Source organism: Canis lupus, chromosome 18 (genome assembly GCF_011100685.1).
Source record: "Canis lupus familiaris isolate Mischka breed German Shepherd chromosome 18, alternate assembly UU_Cfam_GSD_1.0, whole genome shotgun sequence".
Classification (NCBI taxonomy): Eukaryota; Metazoa; Chordata; class Mammalia; order Carnivora; family Canidae; genus Canis; species Canis lupus.
In genome coordinates this window covers 52,072,971-52,094,012 of record NC_049239.1, presented here as the reverse complement: position 1 = coordinate 52,094,012, position 21,042 = coordinate 52,072,971, and the positions used below count along the sequence as shown (strand labels likewise).

The 21,042-nt window shown below is 58.8% G+C and overlaps 1 protein-coding gene across 6 annotated transcripts; it reads left to right on the top strand.

Annotated features, from left to right (window-relative positions):
• Nucleotides 1-253: 253 nt before the first annotated feature.
• PCNX3 (pecanex 3) lies at nt 254-20,392 on the top strand. Of its 6 annotated transcripts, none has more exons than XM_038563924.1 (35): nt 254-454; nt 810-997; nt 1,225-1,324; nt 1,440-1,479; nt 1,579-1,674; nt 1,918-3,045; nt 3,552-3,672; nt 3,759-3,934; nt 4,385-4,475; nt 4,810-4,945; nt 6,165-6,325; nt 7,339-7,492; nt 7,779-7,811; nt 8,080-8,251; nt 8,360-8,470; nt 8,809-8,900; nt 9,060-9,169; nt 9,348-9,453; nt 9,557-9,649; nt 9,830-9,980; nt 10,730-10,874; nt 11,192-11,369; nt 12,326-12,434; nt 12,597-12,726; nt 13,116-13,174; nt 13,279-13,494; nt 14,083-14,336; nt 17,146-17,376; nt 17,527-17,630; nt 17,930-18,077; nt 18,173-18,403; nt 18,489-18,763; nt 19,147-19,280; nt 19,364-19,662; nt 19,739-20,392. In XM_038563924.1, exons 1-35 carry the CDS (start codon nt 302-304, stop codon nt 19,934-19,936), a joined length of 6,123 nt encoding a protein of 2,040 aa, XP_038419852.1. In that variant the 5' UTR covers nt 254-301; the 3' UTR covers nt 19,937-20,392. The 6 variants fall into 6 exon arrangements, with proteins under 6 accessions (XP_038419852.1, XP_038419850.1, XP_038419851.1 ...); XM_038563922.1 differs by having other exon boundaries at nt 3,756-3,934; XM_038563923.1 differs by having other exon boundaries at nt 3,549-3,672.
• Nucleotides 20,393-21,042: the final 650 nt, after the last annotated feature.

Below are 21,042 nucleotides of genomic sequence, written 5' to 3'. Positions count from 1 at the left end.
GTGCCCCGCGCCTGTCTACCGGCTCGGCCTCTCGGAGCAGTTGTGGGCCAGGGGTGGGGGCCTGGACCCCGCCCCTGATGAGGCTCCACCCCCGCGTCCAGGCCTCGCACCGCTGACTGCCCGGGTCGGCCCCGCCCCCTGCCCGCCCCCTCGCCCAGCCGACCCCTCTCTCCGGCTGTGGGAGGCCATGGCGTGAGCGCGAGGCCGGGCCCCGGGGCCCTCGGGCGCCAGGCGGGGCGTGGGCCGGCGGCCGCCCCCATGAGGGTCCCGGGAGGGGGGCGCGCGCAGCAGCGGCGGGGCCATGGGGTCGCAGGTATTGCAGATCCTGCGCCAGGGGGTGTGGGCCTCGCTCACCGGCGGTTGGTTCTTCGACCCGCACCAGAGCACCTTCTCCAACTGCTTCCACCTTTATGTCTGGATCTTCCTGCTCACCTTTCCCTTCTTGCTGTACATGGTGAGATGCTCCCGCCACCTGTAACCCCCCTCTGGGGAAAGGGAGGGCAGATGTCACGGAGGGGTGCCAAGCTGGCAGGGATTTGGGGATATGCCTTGTGGAGACAGAGGACCCCCTGCAGAGTTTGGGGGTATATGGAGAAGTGGCCAAATTATTCCTTTCCTGGGCTGGGTGACCTTGAGTCTCTCACTTAATTTCTCTTCAGTAAGAGGACAGAGTTCCCTGAGGAGGGTCTTTGTAGCAGTTCCGAGGGATGGGTGATGAACTCTTGTGAACTAGCTATGATTTTGGTGGTAGGTCTACCCCATAGGGACAGGGCTGCGTGAGGGGGAACCTGACTTGTTGCCACCTCCAGGTCCTGCCCCCCAGCTTGATGGTGGCCTGCGTGTACTGCCTCGTGGTGGCTGTCATCTTCACTACCATCAAGACTGTGAACTATCGGTTACACGCTATGTTCGATCAGGGCGAGATTGTGGAGAAGCGTAACTCTACCATGGGGGAGCCAGAGGAGGAGCCTGCACAGGGGGACAGCAGTCTGCCCAGGTGAGTCTCGGAGGGGCTGTGTTGGGAATTAAGGGTGCTTAGTGCCTGGGCTTAAGCACTGGGGCCTTAGGGACATTGGGTCCATGAGCAGGTGGGCACTTGTTCTGTGGTCAGCCCCAGACTTGTGAGAGGACCTTTGAGAAGAAAGGAGTGCTGGGGTAGTGGAGGAAGTATAGTATAAAGGGGCAGGAGGTTAGCTGAAAGCTGATGCTTTTCTCCACTGCTAGGGACCCTGGAGTGGAAATGACAGTGTTTCGGAAAGTGAGTTCCACACCCCCGGTACGCTGTAGCTCCCAGCATTCTGTGTTTGGCTTCAACCAGGTCTCGGTGAGTGGTCCATAGCTACCCCGTCCCACTCCTCTCCTGGGAGCCCATCCCCATTGGGGTATGTCCTGAGTCTACTTCTTACTCTTTTTGTTCCTTCATTTTTCTCTTTGCTCAGGAGCTGCTGCCCCGGATGGAGGACTCTGGGCCCCTCAGAGGTAGGTGGCTGCTGCTCAGGTCTGAATTTGGCGGTGTGGAATGAGATGGCACAGCGATGCCTCGAAGTCCTGCTGACACCTGTGGGGCCGTGGTTGCAGACATCAAGGAGCTGGTGCGAGAGCAGGGCAGCAATAATGTGATCGTGACCTCAGCGGATCGAGAGATGCTGAAGCTAAGCTCACAGGAGAAACTGAGTGAGTGGGGGTGACGTGGCAGGGGCTTAGGGGGAGGACTAGCTATCTGGTCTTTGAGTCACCTCAACTTTTGCTTCTCCGGAGCTCTCTTTGTCCTTTAGGATGGGGCTTTCTCGTTGTCCTGCCCCATCTGCCCCGTCCTGTAGCCTACCTCATCCTGTGGCCTGGCCACAGGACCCCCTCAGCAGCTGGTTCCTTTTGCAGCATGCCCTCCCCTCATTTTGTCTTCCTTTTTTCTGATAGTTGGAGACCTTCCCCAGACACCCCCGGGGGCTGCCCCAGACCCCTCTCTCCCCAGCACAGACTCTTCAGAACGTTCTCCCTTGGCTGGGGATGGAGCCCCCTGGAGTGGGAGCAGTGTGGCCGACACTCCCATGAGCCCCCTTCTGAAGGGGAGCCTCAGCCAGGAGCTGAGCAAGAGCTTCCTGACCCTGACCCGGCCTGAGCGGGCCCTGGTGAGGACCAGCAGTCGACGGGAACAGCGCCGGGGAGCAGGCGGCTACCAGCCCCTGGACCGGCGGGGCTCGGGTGAGCCCACGCCCCAGAAAGCAGGCTCCTCAGATTCCTGCTTCAGTGGCACTGACAGGGAGACGTTGAGCAGCTTCAAGAGTGAGAAGACCAACTCAACCCACCTGGACAGCCCTCCCGGTGGGCAAGCCCCGGAGGGCAGCGACACAGACCCACCCTCTGAGGCTGAGCTGCCTGCATCGCCAGATGCTGGAGTCCCCTCAGATGACACGCTGCGTTCCTTTGATACAGTCATAGGAGCAGGGACACCACCGGGCCCAGCTGAGCCACTCCTGGTTGTGCGGCCCAAGGACTTGGCCTTGCTGCGACCCACCAAACGGCGGCCACCCATGCGAAGACACTCTCCTCCTGGCCGTGCCCCTCGGCGGCCCCTGCTTGAAAGTGGGGGCTTCTTTGAGGATGAAGACACCAGCGAGGGCAGTGAACTGAGCCCAGCCTCTAGCCTCCGATCTCAGCGCCGCTACAGTACTGACAGTTCTTCTTCTACTTCCTGTTATTCCCCTGAGAGCTCCCGTGGTGCAGCAGGGGGACCCCGGAAGCGACGGGCCCCTCATGGGGCTGAGGAGGGGACTGCTGTACCCCCCAAGCGGCCCTATGGGACCCAGCGGACGCCTAGTACCGCCAGCGCCAAAACACATGCCCGTGTGCTGAGCATGGATGGGGCAGGGGGTGATGTCCTGAGGGCCCCCCTGGCTGGCTCCAAGGCTGAGCTGGAGGCCCAGGCGGGGGTGGAGCTGGCTTCTGTTGAGCCTGCTCTGCTGCCTGCTGAGGTCCACAGGGGACCTGCTGCCAACCAACCCGGCTGGCGGGGGGAGCTGCAAGAGGAAGGTGCTGTGGGGGGAGGTGAGTGCCTGCTGTGCTGGGGGGTGGGGGTAGGGAGGCGAGCTAGGTTTGGGCGTGGGTTTGGACAAGGGCTACGCTGGAGTGGAGCCAGTCAGAGTCATCTTAGCCTCTGTCTCAGGCAGCAGGTGGATGTGGACTGAGTGGTTGAGTGACACCTGCCGAACCCCTCAGATAAGCAGGGCTGGGAGACCTCAGACACTCAGCTCCAGGTCCTGTAGTTTGCACAAAGCACCTACCCATCGACAACTCTCAGCATCCACATTCATTCTCCTGGGCTGTCAGCAGGGCAGGGGAAGATCTTGTCCTTATTTCCAAATGTGGAAACTGAGTCATGAGTGGTTAGGTGACCTGGCTAGGCCCCAGAGGCAGGTCACAGTTGGATTAGGCCTGACCTTTAGCTCCGTGCAGGAGCAGCTATCCCCTCCTGTCCTCCCTCGCCCCAACCATGTCCAAGGCTGTGTCCAAGTCTCTCTGGCTTACGCATGGGACCTCTCTCTGGGCAGCAGCTGAGGAGCCTGGCAAACGGGACCGCACAAGCAGTGTGTGGCGGACTCAGGCCATCCGCAGACGCCACAATGCAGGCAGCAACCCTACTCCTCCAGCCTCTGTCATGGGTTCCCCACCCAGGTGAGCACCTACTGGTTGGTCAGAGGGGCAGTGGGGGCCAGTGGCTCTGAGTGGCGCTCACTTAAGTGCTGACCCCTCCTCAGCAGCCTGCAGGAGGCTCAGCGTGGCCGGGCTGCCTCTCACTCCCGGGCGCTGACACTGCCCTCTGCCCTGCACTTCGCCTCCTCGCTGCTGCTCACACGGGCCGGTGCCACCGTGCACGAAGCCTGCACCTTCGATGACACGTCTGAGGGTGCTGTGCACTACTTCTACGACGAAAGCGGTGAGCCCCTCTCTGAGTCCTGTGGCCAAGCCCCTGATCCCAGCATTCCCCACCCCCCGCCCCTTTCTGCTGCACGTCTTTGTCGCCCCAGTGGTAGTACTTGCTCTATTGGGTACTTAGCACCCTTTCGGGTCTGTAGCGACCACTTTACTTGTGCTGCCTGCTGTCACACTTGCAGCTAGACGTGGGTGGTCTCGTTATCCCTGCTCTGCTTCTGTGGAAGCTGAGGCACAACCTGAAGTGACAGTTGAGCAAATGGCAGAACAGGGACCCAAACCCAGGGCAGGCTGACCCACAGGCCCGCTCTGCTCCAGCTTGTGGTCCCTAGGGGCTGGGCTGTCATGCAGGGGACCAGGGGATGGGGTTCTTCCTCATCAGATGGTCCACTTGGGTCAGGTCCAGGGCTCCTGTCCCTGACGTGCTGCCTTGTGTCCCACACCCCTGACCCAGGCGTGCGGCGTTCCTATACCTTTGGCCTAGCTGGAGGCGGCTATGAGAACCCCGTGGGGCAGCAGGGGGAGCAGGCAGCCAACGGAGCGTGGTGAGTCCCCAGTCCTGAGCTCTCCTGGCCAGCAGCCTGGTGGGTTGCCATTTCTGGGGATTTTCTCTTTCTTCGCAGGGGCAGCTCAGAACTTCTAGAAGGGAGTGGGGAGCAGCAAAGGCCAGGCTTACAGGGATCCTTTGACATTGTAGGAACATGACCTTTCTAGGCAGGAGGCTTCCAGGAAGCCCAGGGCCTGGGAGGGAGGCACTTCTGCCACTTGCTTTCTCCAGATCCTCCTTTTGGGTATCTGAGCAGCCCCCTGTGGCCTTAATCCCACCGCTGTCCCAGGGCTCAACAGTGGCCCCAGTCTTCATGGCTGCTGTTCCCACAGGGACCGCCACTCACATTCCTCCAGCTTCCACTCGGCTGATGTCCCTGAGGCAGCGGGCAGCCTGAACCTGTTGCAGCCAAGGCCCGTGGTTCTGCAGGGCATGCAGGTGCGCCGTGTGCCCCTGGAGATCCCAGAGGTGAGGAGCCAATGGTCAGGGAAGGACCTGCAGGAGGGGCAGCAGCAGGGGAGCAGGTCGCAGAGCAGTTGCCCAGGCACCCAGGGGGACTGGCCACTCGAGTGAGGGCTCTAGGGGGCCCTAGGTGTCTGTCCTGACCTTTGACAGCTGGCACTGGGTGTGCAGGCTCTGGATCTCTGTGATTCAAGGAGTTGTCCGTTTGCTTATCAGACAAGCGTGTCTGGAGTATCTTTATTCTGTAGGGTCCCATAGGTAGAGGGGGCAGTGGGTATCTATGGTGAAACCTGCAGAAGAGACTGGTCAGCTTACTGGGCTGGGCCCAGGCTCATGGCACGGCTTGGGGTACTCTGTGCTTGTTACCGTACCCTCCCATTTCACTCCTGGAAGTGTCCCAGTTTGAACAATAATTCACATGGTCGCTGTAGTAATAGTAGAAGCATTAAAGACACATAAAACACAGACTCGGGACTTGAAGAACAGTGGTAAAAGAGGTACCCACACATCTAATGCTCAGGGTCATAGAGCACATGCAGTGTCTGGAAGCCCCATGTCTCCCTTACTGAGGCACTTATTGTCCCTAATTGTCATACAGGGTAGCCACCATGGTCCTGATAGAGCTGATGGCCACATCCATAGGCGGGGGCTGTGCAACTTTGGCTCTGCATGGTATCTCCAAGGCTGGGTACAGGGTCAGGCCCACAGCTTGCCCTCTAAGTATTTACTGAATGAAGGACACAAGAAATTCCCAGAGATCCAGTAGTTTGTCTCGGGCCTCATAGCATAGCCATCAGCGGGCCTGTCGTCAGGGCTGGTACTTTGTGTGCTCTGCGGTAGAGTGGTCAGAGTGACCTTGATGCTCTGTCCGGGAGGATGGTAGCATTTGTACCAGGTCCCAAAGGACAGGGTGGATTTCACTGAGCCCAGAAAGAAGCAGGAGAGGGTACCCGAGCAGCGAGAACAGGCACAGGCACTGGCGATTCTGGCCCTCAGCAACCCTAGCAGCCCCAGCTGCCATTGAGCCGTGTCTTGGGGACCTGGAGAAAGAAAGGAGCATGCCTTTGTGGTGGAAGATCAGGATAGGCCATAGGGCCACTAGATGGCGGGGACTTCCTGTGCCCAAGGCAATAGCTGACGAGCCAGCGGGCCCTGGGAAGGGGAATGGTGGCAGTGGGCCAGGTTGGGGGGTGAGGGGCTGATGGCTGCGGTATGGGGACCGCAGCTTGACCTGCTGGACCAGGACTCCCTGCACGAATCCCAGGAGCAGACGCTGATGGAGGAGGCACCGCCCCGCGCCCAGCACAGCTACAAGTACTGGCTTCTTCCTGGCCGCTGGACATCTGTGCGCTACGAGCGGCTGGCCCTCCTGGCCCTGCTGGACCGGTGAGTGCCTGCCTGCCTGGTCCCCAGTCCCTGGCCCCTGGCCTTCTGGACCCTCTAAACGTGTGGAAGCCGTTATTGCATTAGAGAATCTAACTGCCGGGGGTCACTGAAGGTACATTGAGGGGTGGGGTCTGCAGTGGGGTTTTACTAGGTTCCTCTGGGGTGAAAAGAGGTGGCCGAGTGGGGGCTGCTGTGGTTATTCCCTGTTCAAAAGTTTCTTTTTGTGTATGTGTTTTCTTTTTTTTTTTTTAGGAGTTTAGGAGATTTATTTATTTATTCACGAGAGACACAGAGAGGGAGAATCAGAGACATAGATAGAGGGAGAAGCAGGCTACTTGTGGGGAGCCCAATGCAGGACTCGATCTCAGGACCCCGGGATCACAACCTGAGCCAAAGGCTGACACTTAACCGCTGAGCCACCCAGGCGTCCCCCTGTCCAAAAGTTCTGCTCAAAACAAACGATTCTCATCTAGTCTCTTGCTTTTATTTTCTTCTGAATTAGATTTGACAAAGTTGAGTTTTATGGTCTAAAAAAACTAGCAAACCCTTTGTCTCAATCTCCCCATTTCTTATGGGGTAACTGAGGCTGGGGAAGTCAGATCAGAAGTCAGATGACTTTTGTTGTCTATGTGGATGACTTGGGCCTTGAGCCTGGGTCCTGGCTTCCCACACTTTGGATTTCCTCCCTGGCACAGTGTTTGTTGGGCATGCTTGATGGGGCACACATTAGCTGGAGCCAGGCAAGCCCCAGGGTGGTGGTGCTTGGAGCCTTTAGAGTCTAGAAGGGGCAAAGATTCGTATGCAGGGTAGCAATGGGGCAGCTTCCTGAACAGGTGCGACCTGGCCCTGTCCCTAAAAGGTATATAGGTTCAGATATTTAGAGGATGAGGGGTGGTGTGGGCACAGCCTCAAATGTGGGTCCTTGTGGCTGGGTCCTGTCTTCCCACCCAACCTGCTTTTGCCCCATTAGCCGGGAAGGTGATGGATGTACCCTGACCCTGCTGTCTCTCCAGGACTCGCGGGCTGGTGGAGAACATACTTGGCGTCGGCCTCAGCAGCCTTGTTGCCTTCCTGGGCTACCTGTTGCTGCTCAAGGGCTTCTTCACGGATATCTGGGTCTTCCAGTTCTGTTTGGTCATTGCCTCCTGCCAGTATTCCCTGCTGAAGGTCAGGCTTTATTCCTTGGCTTTCTTTCCCCCACCCATCTCTTTCCAGACGTCTCTGTTCCCACAACCTGTTTTGAGGAGTGTGAGTTAGAAAGCAGATAAGGTGCTTAAAAGCCCCTGTAATCAGCCCCCCATCTTTCTAATGAGAGAATTGAGGCTCAGGATGGTTTAGGTTCCTGCCCTGGTCACTCCTGACGGTCCCAATGGTAGAACTAAGCAGTCTGGGGGTCTCTGACCCTCTCTTGGGCTCTGGCTCTTGTTGCCAATGTAGCTCCTGTCTCTTCCAGAGTGTCCAGCCTGATGCGGCATCTCCCATGCACGTGAGTACCTGTGCCTTTACCCAGGAGGCTCAGGCAGGGGGCTGAGATAGGCTTGGAGGGTCCTGGGAGGGTCCTGGGAGGTCCTCAGATCCTCAGTCCCGTGGCCCTCACCCTGCCAAGCTTTCTGTCTTGGATCCAGGGCCATGGACAGGGTACACGAGCATGCATTAACATGTGCGTGCATGCATGTGTGTGTGTGTGTGTGTGTGTACGTGTGTGTGGGTTGGTCAGCTAGGGAGATCTGGCTCCTCACAGTCCCACTTCCCAGGGCCACAACTGGGTGATCGCATATAGCCGGCCTGTCTACTTCTGCATCTGCTGTCTGCTCATCTGGCTACTGGACGCCTTGGGCTCAGCTCAGCCCTTCCCACCCGTCTCCCTGTATGGCCTCACGCTCTTCTCCGCCTCCTTCTTCTTCTGTGCCCGGGACGTGGCCACTGGTGAGACTGGGCCACGTTGAGGTGGCCCAGGGGAGCGAAGTCCCAAGGGTGAGCCAGGGGGTGGCCTGCGGGCTGACCGACTGGGCCTTTGCTTTCCCTCCCTGCCAGTATTCACCTTGTGCTTCCCGTTCGTCTTCCTCCTGGGCCTCCTGCCCCAGGTCAACACCTGCCTCATGTACCTGCTGGAGCAGATAGATATGCACGGCTTCGGGGGTACAGGTATGGGGCCCATAGGTGGCTTGGGGGTTGGGGGGGGCAGCGTGAGGCCCAGGAAGTGCTGTGGTTTAGGTATGTGGCTCCAGCCTTTTGCTGATCCTTCTCCTCTGTTTATACTGTGGATTTCAAGAGCCCATCTTGCCCCCTCCCCAAGCAATGGTTTAAACCCAAGAATGCCAGAAGATCTGAAGGCTTCTCAAGGCTTGGGGACCAGAGGAGAATGGGCTGGGGATGGGTTGCAGGGAGGTTAGCTTGTGGGAATCAAGGGGCAGTGGGGTGGGGGTGAGGTGAGGTGCCAGCAGATGGAAGTTAGGCTTTACCTGCTGTTTCTCCCCTCACAGCCGCCACCAGTCCACTCACTGCAGTCTTCAGCCTCTCTCGCAGCCTGCTGGCTGCTGCCCTGCTCTATGGTTTCTGCCTTGGGGCCATCAAGGTAGGGATGACCTATGGGGTGGGGGGGCATGCTGAGACCTGGGGGGTGGGGTGGGATAGGGCTGCGAAGTGGGCTCAGCAGTGGCTTCTCCCGTGGGGGGATCCCCCTACCACCACGCTTACCCTTGCCTCCCTTGACCAGCATGGGTTCTCTCCCCAGACTCCTTGGCCGGAGCAGCACGTCCCTGTCCTCTTCTCGGTCTTCTGTGGCCTCCTGGTGGCACTGTCCTACCACCTGAGCCGTCAGAGCAGTGACCCCACTGTGCTCTGGTGGGTGCCTGCATGTGCCTGTCTGTGCGCATGTGTGTGTTTGTGTGAGTGTCTGTGCATGGCAAGGGTTGGAGGGGTGGTCTTGTGCATGTGCCTGTCACCAACTGACCCTGGAATCTGTGGGAGGAAGAATGGCCTCCGCAGACTCCGGGCTCCTGCCTTTTCTCACCCAACCCAGGTCTCTGATCCGGAGCAAGCTCTTCCCCGAGCTGGAGGAGCGGAGCTTAGAGACTGCTCGGGCTGAGCCCCCAGACCCACTGCCAGACAAGATGCGCCAGTCGGTGGTGAGAGCCTGAAGTGTGGGGTTCTACTCTCGGGGCGGAGGGCTAATAGTGTGTGGTTGCCCTGGGTGGTGGGCACCCAAGCTAGTCTTTCCTGGCCTTGCAGCGTGAGGTCCTGCACTCTGACCTGGTGATGTGTGTGGTGATTGCTGTCCTCACTTTTGCCATCAGTGCCAGCACTGTCTTCATTGCCCTGAAGGTGCGTGTGCCCCCCCCCCGCCCCCATTGCCCCCTCAGTCTTCACAGGAGCCCACTCCACCTGAGGGCCCTGGGCACCCATGGCTTCATGTTCCTCTCCACCCCTTCCTGGCCTGTGCCCAGGCCCTGTGGGCTCCTTGGCCCGCTCCTCTAAGCTGAGCCTCTGGCCTCTCCCCTGCAGTCAGTCCTGGGCTTCGTGCTGTATGCTCTGGCCGGGGCTGTGGGCTTCTTCACACATTACCTGCTGCCGCAGCTCCGCAAACAGCTGCCCTGGTTCTGCCTGTCACAGCCCGTGCTGAAGCCATCGGAGTACAGCCAGTATGAAGTTCGAGGTGAGTCCCTGCCCTGGGACTGGGGCCCCTGCACCCCTGCTGCTCTGATTTCCCGCAGGACCTGCAGCCTGGTGAGAGGGCAGCCTTCTCTTGGCTGAGAGTGCCAGCAGGGGGCAGCCTCTGCCCACACTGCCCTGTCCACTTGGTTCCGTCCAGCCGCGCTGTCCTTGCGGGGCCCCTTTGCAGCCCTGCCCCTGTCCTCTCCTCATGCCTGCTGTGCCTTGGCTGGGCCCCTGCTTCGCTTCCACCCTGCCCACCCTGCCCTTTCTCTGCCCATCTTGCTTTCTGTGGGGAGATGGAGGATGTACAATTCCAAGGGCCCTGTAGGGATCTGTTGTCCAGAATTATCAACTGGTTGTCGATAGACTAGATCTCCCTGGCTGGTTTTCATTTGGTCTGTGCATTCCCACAGTCAGCTCAAGCCAGGTGCCAGTGACCTGGGTCTCTGAGGATGTGGGCCTTACCTAGCCTGCCTTGGCTCCAGTGGGCATCTAGGACATCCTCCTTAGGTTTGTTTATATAGACTGCAGAGCAGGCAAAAGCATGTACCCGAAGACCCTGACACGCCTTGCCCGGGCCTCATCGCCCTCATTTGAGCTGCCACAAATTCTCTGGGAACCTGGAGAGCCACATCTTATAGTTCGCCCTCCCTTCAGCCCTCCCTTCGGGTTCTCTTCAAGAGGGCACCTGACCTGACCTTGCAGGGAGAGGGGGATGTGGAGGACCAACAGTCCTGCCTTCTGTTGCAGGTGCTGCTCAGGTGATGTGGTTTGAGAAGCTCTATGCCAGCCTTCAGTGCATCGAGAAGTATCTTATCTACCCTGCCGTGGTGCTCAACGCCCTCACGGTGGACGCCCACACTGTTGTCAGCCACCCAGACAAGTTCTGCCTCTCGTAAGGACGGCCCCACCCCCCACCATCTCACAGTCCACATTCCCAGGGGCCCGTGGGACGCTGAAGCCCATGGAGGGAATGCAACCTGCCTCAGTTGCCCAGCAAGCTATCACAATGCTCTGGATCCTGATACCCTTCTGTTTGAAAACATGTGTCTCCCAGATGGGTCTTAAAACAGTGATGACTGAGAGTCCCTGGCCCCCCGAGAGTAGGGCCCAGCCCAGCAGAGCCCAGTCCAGGATTCGGGAGGGATGGGCACCCACCGCCTCCGCCCCCTGAGTCCCACTTGGCACACAATGTCTGTTCCTCACCCACAGCTGCCGGGCACTGCTGATGACTGTGGCTGGGCTGAAGCTGTTGCGCTCAGCCTTCTGCTGCCCACCCCAGCAGTACCTGACCTTGGCCTTCACTGTCCTGCTATTCCACTTCGACTACCCGCGCCTCTCCCAGGGCTTTTTGCTTGACTATTTCCTCATGTCCCTGCTCTGCAGCAAGGTGAGTTGGTGGCTGAGTTGTAGGCTCTGGGCTGTACAGGAGAGCAGGACTTTTCTGCCTTGGTGGTGGGGAGAACTTCCCCAGGGGCCTGCAGCGCCACATCAGCCCCAGGTTCCCGAGGGACACAGAGGAAGCTGTGGTTTACAGAGCTAAAGTGACTTGCTTCGGGTTCCCTAGAGAATTGGTGAGCCGGTCTTTCTGACTTCACTGCCTGTTCTCATCTTCCTCTTAAGCAGTTACTAGATGGTGAGGATTTGTCCTTGTCCTCTGGGAACCAGCCTCTGAGCTCTGCCCCTCTCCCAGCCACAGCCCTGGGGAGCAGTTAAGAACAGAGTTTCACAAGCCCCTGGGGCCTGGATGGATCGGGGTATGGGGTGGGGCTCCCTGAATCTGCCAAGCTGTGGTGTGCCCTGATCTGGGGTTGAGGGGGATCACCAAACAAAGAACCATTCTCTGGCACTGTCTGGAAGGCCTGTAGGGTTGCCTGCAGTGGGATCCCGGCAAAGCCCTGAGCCTTTTTCTCTTCTACGTGGGCGTTCCAGTCCAGTTTTCTGGTCTGGTTCCAGACGGTAGTGATCCAAACTGTGCCCCTCTCTGAGGGCAGGGCTTGTCTCGACTTTCAGCATCATGGTGGAAGCCCAGCCTCATCACTGATAGCTTGAGCAACTCATTGTCCTGCTCTGCTTTTTCTGAAGTTTCTCATCTGTGAAACGGGGCAAGAATAGGAAGCTCACAGGGTGGTCCTGCAAATAGATGGCTAATGCTCCCTTAGAGGGTTTGCTAACAGGAACAGGTGCTTTGAGCCAGGTCCAGAGAGAAAGGGCTGGGCGTGAGCTTGGAGCTTGACTCCCACGTGGCAGCCACTGGGGTAGTGGAGGCTCTGAATGGGTCCTTGGCCAACTGCACCTCTGTGTGACCTGCGTATTGTCTACTTTTACCTCCTCTGACTCTGCCAGCTGTGGGACCTGCTGTACAAGCTACGTTTCGTGCTGACCTACATCGCGCCCTGGCAGATCACCTGGGGCTCAGCTTTCCATGCTTTTGCCCAGCCCTTTGCCGTGCCACGTACCCAGCCTGCCGGCCTGCTGCCCGCCGCCTGGCTGGGGGAGTGTGGGGAGGGGGACTGGATGAGGGAGTGTGGGGTGGGTTGATGGGGGGCACGGGGTGGGGTGGTGAGGGAGGCCAGGGCGGGTCCGTATGCCCGCCGCCTCCTTGACTCGTGCCCAGACTCGGCCATGCTGTTTGTTCAAGCTCTGCTCTCCGCACTCTTCTCCACACCGCTCAACCCCCTGCTGGGCAGCGCCGTCTTCATCATGTCCTATGCTCGGCCCCTCAAGTTCTGGGAGCGTGACTACAAGTAAGTCTGGAGGGACCAGGCGGATCACCCACAGGGGCCTTGGAAGGAAAGGGAGCTTGGAGCCCAGGCCAGGTGGGGTGCAGAGACAGGGCACAGCAGGGTTGCAAGTGCTTAAGCACAGTGGGCTTCAGGTGACTGATCTGATGAGGGCAGAACCTGAGTTGGGCCAAGCCTTGGGCTCACACCCTGGGCTTCCTGGCTGGGTGCTCCTGAGGGAGTCCCCTCATGTCCTGGAGCCTCAGCCTCCTGTGAAATGGGACTGTCATGGCATTTGCCCTGAGAACAGGGGTGTGGGCTATGAGGATGTGGTGGTGGGCTGGCAGGATCATCATCTGAACCCTGGCAGCCTCACCCTGTTGGCCAACTGTGTTGTCATTCTGTCTGAACAGCACTAAACGTGTGGATCATTCCAACACCCGCCTGGTCACACAGCTGGATCGGAACCCCGGTGTGTACTCGGCCATCCAGGGGACTTTTGGGCGGTGCCTCCCTGGGGAGGGGGCCTCGCTTATTTGTCATTTTGTCCATTTGTCTGTCTGTCTTGGGTCTCAGGCGCTGACGACAACAACCTCAACTCCATCTTCTACGAGCACTTGACACGCTCACTGCAGCACACACTGTGTGGGGACCTGGTGCTGGGCCGCTGGGGCAACTATGGCCCCGGTGACTGCTTCGTCCTGGCCTCTGACTACCTCAACGCCCTGGTGCACCTCATTGAGGTCGGCAATGGCCTTGTCACCTTCCAGCTGCGTGGCCTTGAGTTCCGGGGTAAGCTGTGGGGCCTGGGCCTGGTGCTGGATTCTAGTCCAGCCCTGCCCTGGTTTGCAGAGTGACTTAGAGCAGAGCATTCTTCCTCCCTAGGCATGGGGTTCATAGGATGAGTGGTGAGGTAGCAGGGTCTCCTGTGGCCACACTGTATCCCTGCCCTGACTCTGGGTCCACTGGCCCGAGTGGGTGGCTTTGGTGGAAGCTCGGGCCTGGAGCTCTGGGTTCTCCCATGGCTCCCCCTGCCTGCTCTCTTTTCTTGGGCTTGGCTCAGGCTGGGCGCCATGTATAGCCCCTGGTAAATGGGCTAGCTCCTTGCCCTCAGGAAGATGTATGTGTCGGATGCCAGTTTCAGAAGAGGGTCCTGAGGGTACAGAACGGCTCAAGCCACCGCTCACTCCTCTCTGAACTGCAGTCTTCACCATGGCCTCTGGGAGTCAGGAGGAAAAGGGTTCATTTGTTGACCCCCGCATTTAACGATTACTCACACGGCATCCCCAGGCAGGGAACGGTGAAGGCCTGGGTGCTTGTGAGGGAAAGGCAGGCAGGGAGGTCTTGGCAGCCCCCTGACTGGCCGTTCTCTGCCTCCAGGTACGTACTGCCAGCAGCGTGAGGTAGAGGCCATCACAGAGGGCGTGGAGGAGGATGAGGGCTGCTGCTGCTGTGAGCCTGGCCACCTGCCTCGGGTTCTGTCCTTCAATGCCGCCTTTGGGCAGCGTTGGCTGGCCTGGGAGGTGACAGCCAGCAAGTATGTGCTGGAAGGCTACAGCATCAGCGACAATAACGCTGCCTCCATGCTGCAGGTGTTTGATCTCCGCAAGATCCTCATCACTTACTATGTCAAGGTATGGCCGGCGGGTGGCTGGGCAGCAGAGTCCCTGCTAATGAGCACTCACTGACTGGGAGCATCCTGAGTGTCATCTCCAGGATGTTTGGGAGCCCATTTTGCCCAAGGGAAACAGGAGCCTTAGAGAGTTTAAGCATCCTGCAAAGTGCCACCTGCCACTGGCCAGTAGGCCTCAGGGGCCCCAGCAGCTTATGTGGCTCTAATGGGGTCTGGGGTAGGGCTCCCTGTCACCCTCCTGGAAGAGGTACCTTGGACAGTGAGTATTGGGGGTAGGTGGGCAGCTTGTGCATGGATCCCCTCATTGGGAATCCATGGTGCTGGGAAGGGCAGCTGCTGAGGCCAGCCTTCTAGACCATCAGGACCCTGCCCAACTCCCACCAGCGGACAGTGACGATAATATTCACAGTGGTAGTGGTAAATGATAATCATAGGAGTGGCTACCAAGCACTGATGCCTACCGAGGGGTAAGCTCTGTGCCAGGCAACCCTCCTGAGCTGGGTGAAGCCCACCACACCCTCCCAGAGAGGTTCCGATGTCTCAGCTGTGGAAGCTGGCTGGGAGAACAAAACGATTAGCCTGAGGCCCCAGATAAGGTGAAGGTGGCAGAGGCAAGCTTAGACCCAAGCCTGGGCCTCCCTATCAGACTCCGGATGCTCTGAGAACCCGCAGGGTTGTTGAGGGTTGTGGGCAGTGTGGGGTCCAGCAGAAGCCCTGGACTGGGTTCTAGGAAGCCTCTTTTGGATTGTCACCTCCGTCACCTCCTCTCCTGTGCCTAAGTGTATCTCCTTGAAGAGGGATTAGTATGGGAGTGGGGTGAGGGTGGCTCCTGTCCACATTCCCTTGTGTCCTCTTAGCATCTACCCTGGGGCTCCCCATGCAGAGCCTGGAGGGGAGGCCTGGAGGGGCCCAGGGAAGCCTGCTCACCTGAGGTTCTCTCCAGGGCAGTCTTCTGCACCTCCCAGCTGTCCTACTACCCCATGGACATCCCATCTGGGACACATGTCAGAGAAGCTATAATTCCTGTAATTTTTTCTATCCACCCATCCACTCCTAGGGAAGGGTTTGCAAATCTTGTGCCCCTCGCCTTCTCCAAGAAAGAGGCTGTGGTCCAAATGGGGACATTCCCAGCCTCAGGTCATGCAGGGGTCACAGTTCTCTCCACCTTCCTCCCCTGTTGTCAGAGAAGTGCTTTTACCCAGGTCACCCTGCTCCCACAAACCCAGTTCAAGGCCAGTGCAGCCTCATGGTAGCACACCAGGCACCCAGCCAGTCTCAGGCTGGCAGACTGAGATGAGCTCCACCCCTGCCAAGTTTAATATCCCCTGGGGGAAGCTAACTCTCCATGGCTCCAGCAGCCTCAAAGGTTGGGCACAGTCAGAGCTGGGTAGAGGTGTCCGGGGTACCTGGGGAATGCTCTGCCAAAGAGAGAGTGTCAGGTGAAGTTTGGAAGGATGAGTTGGGGGTGCCAGCGGCAGTGTCTGGGTGGGGTGGCAGCTGTGCAGGGAAGCCCCTTGGGCCTGCATACTCTACCAGAGCTACCCGGCTGGACATTCCTACTCCTGCTGCCTGGGTGGCCTCTGTTCGTGGCCAGCTGTAGCACCCTCCCCGGCCCTGGACTTCTCACCCTGTACCCAGGCATAGGGCCAGCCCCATCAGCTCCATCCCAGGGTGGCACATGGAATCTTAATAACCTTGCTGGCTGCCAGCCGCCAGCCTTGCACTGCCTATCCATCCTGTCCGCCTTCCAAAAGCTCTTCTCCATTTGCTCAAACCCCTGTTTAGCAACCAGCATTCTTTTAAGGGGTACAAGAGCCTCTGACTTTGGACACACGATATGTGCTTCTGCCTTTTTTCTGAGGGGATGCCTTGTGGCTGTCACACCTCGGCTGCCTAAAGGGACCCGTGACTCAGGCACTTAGGCCCACTGGCCTGCAGGCAGCCCCCACCTGGCCTTCCAAGGCCTCTGAGATATGGATCCCATAGCATTATGATGTGGTAAGATCCTGGGGGTTCCAATCCTAGCTCAGTTTGCCCTGCTGACTAACCTCAGGCAAGTCTGCTGTCTTTTTTTTTTTTTCCTAAAGATTTTTTTGTATGTATGTATGTATGTACGTATGTATGTATGTATTTATTTATTTATTTGAGACAGGGAGGCAGAGACACATGTAGAGGGAGAAGCAGGTTCCCTGCAGGGAGCCTGATGTGGGACTCAATCCCAGGACCCCGGGATCATGACCTGAGCCAAAGGCAGATGCTCAACCACCAAGCCACCCAGGCACCCCAAGTCCATTGTCTTCCCAAGCCTCAGTCTGTCTTACAAATGGGGGATCTTGGGCAGCCCAGGTGGCTCCGTGGTTTAGCACCGCTTTCGGCCCGGGGTGTGATCCTGGAAACCTGGGATTGAGTCCTGCATCCGGCTCCCTGCGTGGAGCCTGCTTCTCCCTCTGCCTGTGTTTCTGCCTGTCTCTCTCCCTTTGTCTCTCATGAATAAATAAATAAAATCTTAAAAAAAAAAAAAAAGCGGGGCGGGGGGGAATCTTTTGAAGCAAGCAGGTGAGCACTTGCCACAGTGCAGACCCTTCCGGGGGATGCTCTATAAGGCAGGGGGTGGAGGGTGCTTCCTGGTAGCTTTCTCACTCCTCTTCCCTGGCCTTGGAGAGGGGAGCACACTAGCCTATGTGGCCTCAGAGAACTCAGAGGGGACATGAGGTTGGTGTCCTAGGAAGCATCCTGGTGCTTTGTCCTCTGAGGCTAGGGCACCACCCCAGTCACTGGCCCCAGCTCTGATGCCTGCCCTCTCCTCCCAGAGCATCATCTACTACGTGAGCCGCTCACCGAAGCTGGAGGCGTGGCTTAGCCATGAGGGCATCTCGGCAGCCCTGCGCCCAGTGAGGGCGCCCGGCTATGCTGACTCGGACCCCACCTTCTCACTGAGTGTGGATGAGGACTATGACCTTCGCCTCTCTGGCCTCTCACTGCCTTCCTTCTGTGCGGTGCACCTCGAGTGGATCCAGTACTGTGCCTCCCGGCGCAGCCAGGTCTGGCCACCACTACCCTGGGGCTGCCCCCCCTCCCTTCCCTGGATGGGTTCCTCTTTCGGCCTCCCTTGGTCTGGGCCCTGGCCCCCATCCCAGGTTCCTTGTCCTGGGTCTGAGCTGGGCTCTGGGGACGGGGTCCTTGTGCCACAGCCCGTGGACCAAGATTGGAACTCGCCGCTGGTCACGCTGTGTTTTGGCCTGTGTGTGTTGGGCCGACGGGCCCTGGGGACAGCTTCGCATAGCATGTCGGCCAGGTGAGTGCCACAGGTCTGGCCCTGTTCCCCTCTAACCCCTCCACAAAGAGCTCTGGGCCAGAAGCCCCCAGGAGCCACCTCAGTCCTTCCTTCAGGGTGGCTCTTCTCCTCGGGCAGGGTACCTCCCACTTATAGACCTTGCCTGTTCCTCACCACCCTACGAGGGACCTAGACAGACACTGGCCTTGTCAGGATGGAGAAACAGAGGCTCAGCATAAAGAATGGTCTCAGCTCAGACCACCATGTGGAGAGCCAGGGCTCAGAAACCTTCATGCTTGCCTGTTCCTTCTCATCCCCAGCCTGGAGCCCTTCCTCTATGGCCTGCACGCCCTGTTCAAGGGCGACTTCCGCATCACCTCCCCACGCGACGAGTGGGTCTTTGCAGACATGGACCTGCTTCATCGTGTGGTGGCACCTGGGGTTCGCATGGCCCTCAAGCTTCACCAGGTGGGGAGAAGTGTGCCCAGGTAGGGTGGGCATTTGGGGGATGAAGCCCTCCCCGGGTCAGGGGCCACTGACCAGGCTTCCCATTGGCCCCCCAGGACCACTTCACGTCCCCAGATGAGTACGAGGAGCCGGCTGCTCTGTATGATGCCATCGCCGCCAATGAGGAGCGCCTGGTCATATCGCATGAGGGTGACCCGGCCTGGCGCAGTGCCATCCTCAGCAACACACCCTCACTGCTGGCTCTGCGCCACGTCCTAGATGATGCCTCCGACGAGTACAAGATCATCATGCTTAACCGGCGCCACCTCAGCTTCCGAGTCATCAAGGTGCGGATGGCCCATCCCTGCCAGGCACCTGGCCCCCTGCCAGGCACTGGCCCCCCCCCTGACCCTTGTGCATGGCCCCCCGCAGGTGAACCGTGAGTGTGTCCGTGGCCTATGGGCCGGGCAGCAGCAGGAGCTGGTGTTTCTGCGCAACCGCAACCCTGAACGTGGCAGTATCCAGAATGCCAAGCAGGCACTCCGCAACATGATTAATTCTTCCTGTGACCAGCCGCTGGGCTACCCCATCTATGTGTCGCCCCTCACCACCTCGCTGGCTGGTAGCCACCCCCAGCTGCGGGCTCTGTGGGGTGGCCCAGTCAGCCTGAGTGCCATTGCCCGCTGGCTTCTGCGCAGTTGGGAGAGGTGAGCCCTGAACGCTGCCCCGAGCCTGTGGGGCTGAGGTCCTGGAGTGGGAAGCGGAGGCTCAGCGAGGTGAAGCAGGTTCCTCCTAAGCCTCAGAGTGAAGAAGTGCTGGAGCCAGGCCTGGGTCCTGAGAGGTGACACTGCCTTAGAGCTGACCCATCTTCATGCTGCTTTCCCAAAGTTAGTGGTGGCCTTTTGCCTTCTGAGCTGTCAATGACACCTCTCTTAGAAGACCCTGAAAAGGAGATGGCAACATCTCTTAGAGACGGGATCCTGGGGCTCAGAGATGTTAGCTGGCTTGTCCTAGAGCTGGGGACTTGCGCCTCTGGAGTCTTAGGCCCTCCGCCTGCCAACCTGTCCCTCCCTGCCACCCCCTATTCCAGGCTTCATAAGGGCTGTGGTGCCGGCTGCAACAGCGGTGGGAACGTGGATGACTCGGACTGTGTCGGAGGTGGTGGCTTAACCTCCCTCAGCAATAACCCCGCCCTGGCACACTCCACACCTGAGAACACAGCAGGTGAGTGAGCAAGGCCAACCTAAGCCAGTGAGTGAGGAGGACAGCCTAGCTGAGAGCTTGACCCTCTTACCTGTTTCCCACAGGCAGTGGCGACCAGGCCCTCCCTCCGGGCCCAGGCTGGGGCCCTCGGCCTTCCCTGAGCGGCTCTGGTGATGGGCGACCCCCTCCATTGCTGCAGTGGCCACCCCCTCGGCTCCCTGGACCAACCCCTGCCTCCCCTGCCTCCACGGAGGGTCCCCGGCCCTCAAGGCCCCCTGGCCCTGGGCTCCTCAGTTCTGAGGGTCCCAGTGGGAAGTGGAGCCTGGGGGGTCGAAAGGGGCTAGGGGGATCTGAGGCAGAACCAGCCTCAGGGAGCCCCAAAGGAGGCACCCCCAAATCTCAGGTAAGGGTTCTGTGGAAGGATTGGGTCCTGAGCTACTCAGGTCTGCTCTTCCACCAACCGCTCTCCCCTCCCCTAGGCGCCCCTAGACCTCAGCCTCAGCCCGGATATCAGCACCAATGCTTCCTCGCCCCCCAGAGCAGCCAAGGACATTCCTTGCTTGGACAGTAGTGCTCCTGAAAGTGGCACACCTACTGGGACCCTGGGGGACTGGCCTGCCCCTGCTGAGGAGCGGGAGAGCCCGGCCGCTCAGCCCCTGCTGGAGCATCAATACTGAGTGGCCTGGTACCCTCTGGATCCCAGCCCCAGGATTCAGTAACTTGGATCCCCGGCCTCTGGCCCTCTCTCCTGGACCACAGAACTGAGTGGCTTTGGCTTCCACATCTGAACCCTGACCTCTGGCTGCCTTAGCCAGAGTATCAGAACTAAGTGGCCCAGACCTCTGACCTTGATCCCTGATCTCTCATCCCTAGTCCAGGGCCTGGGCTCCCAAAACTGAGGCAGGCAGCCTCCCAGCCAGGCCCTAAAAGCCAAATCCATGGGCTGGTCCCGCTTCGAGCCCATGGCCAGGACTGACTGGACTTGGCCCCTGGGCCCGCTCTGCCTTCAGAGGCGGCAGCCCTTGGCCTGGACCTGGGGCTGAAATGTGGGAAGGGTGGTTTCTTTTTTTCTTTTTTTTTTTTTTTTTCGTGCTTCGGAGACACCAGAATTAATAACACTATTTTTGATTTTGGTTGGTGTTTTCTTTTTCTGTCTGGGAATGTTTGGGTGGAAGATAGAGGCAGGTGGCCAGGTCAGGGTAGATGAGCAGAGAGGGAGATCAAGAATCTGGGGCTGGGTAATGATGGAGACAGAGGTAAGACCCAGGTGGGGTTCAAGTAGGCTTAGGTCCCCTTCCTCACAACTTTGTTCCTTTTTAAGCCTTGGCCTGAAGTTCATGTTCAGTTTCTCACCCCTGAATTTTCAAAGACTTCTACCTCATGAGGCTAGTGCCTAAAATTATCAGCCTTGACCTTGGCAAAAGCCTTTCTCTGAACCTCAATTTCTCCAGCTATAAAGCAGAGGAGAAAACACCTGTCTAAGGTGTTTTTAAGAACGAGAGCGTGTGGAGAGCAGGGTCCAGTGCTTAGTTAAGTGCTCATAAATGGTCAACTGTTTTCTGGGCACCTGCTCTGTGCTGGCCGGTGCGGGGTGGAGGGGTGTGAGGGAAGGGGCTGCTAAACACTAGGAATCCTGCTGTAGCCCTCCCAGTTGGTCTGGAAGGCAGGTCTACGTTTTTGCGTTTCTCAGCCGACGCAGGGGACCCAACCGCGCGCTGCACTGGGCCTGGCTCGGTTCTCTTGCCCGAGTGCGCCTGGTCTGCAGTCCCCGCCCTCGGGGCTT

What these genes read in the sequence shown, in the direction of transcription:
- PCNX3 (XM_038563921.1), top strand. Translation starts at nt 302, where the DNA reads ATGGGGTCGCAGGTATTGCAGATCCTGCGCCAGGGGGTGTGGGCCTCG. An exon ending in TTGGCTTCAACCAGGTCTCG is followed by an intron (nt 1,325 to 1,439) that starts GTGAGTGGTCCA and finishes CTCTTTGCTCAG; the next exon opens with GAGCTGCTGCCCCGGATGGA. An exon ending in TCGCATAGCATGTCGGCCAG is followed by an intron (nt 17,631 to 17,929) that starts GTGAGTGCCACA and finishes TCTCATCCCCAG; the next exon opens with CCTGGAGCCCTTCCTCTATG.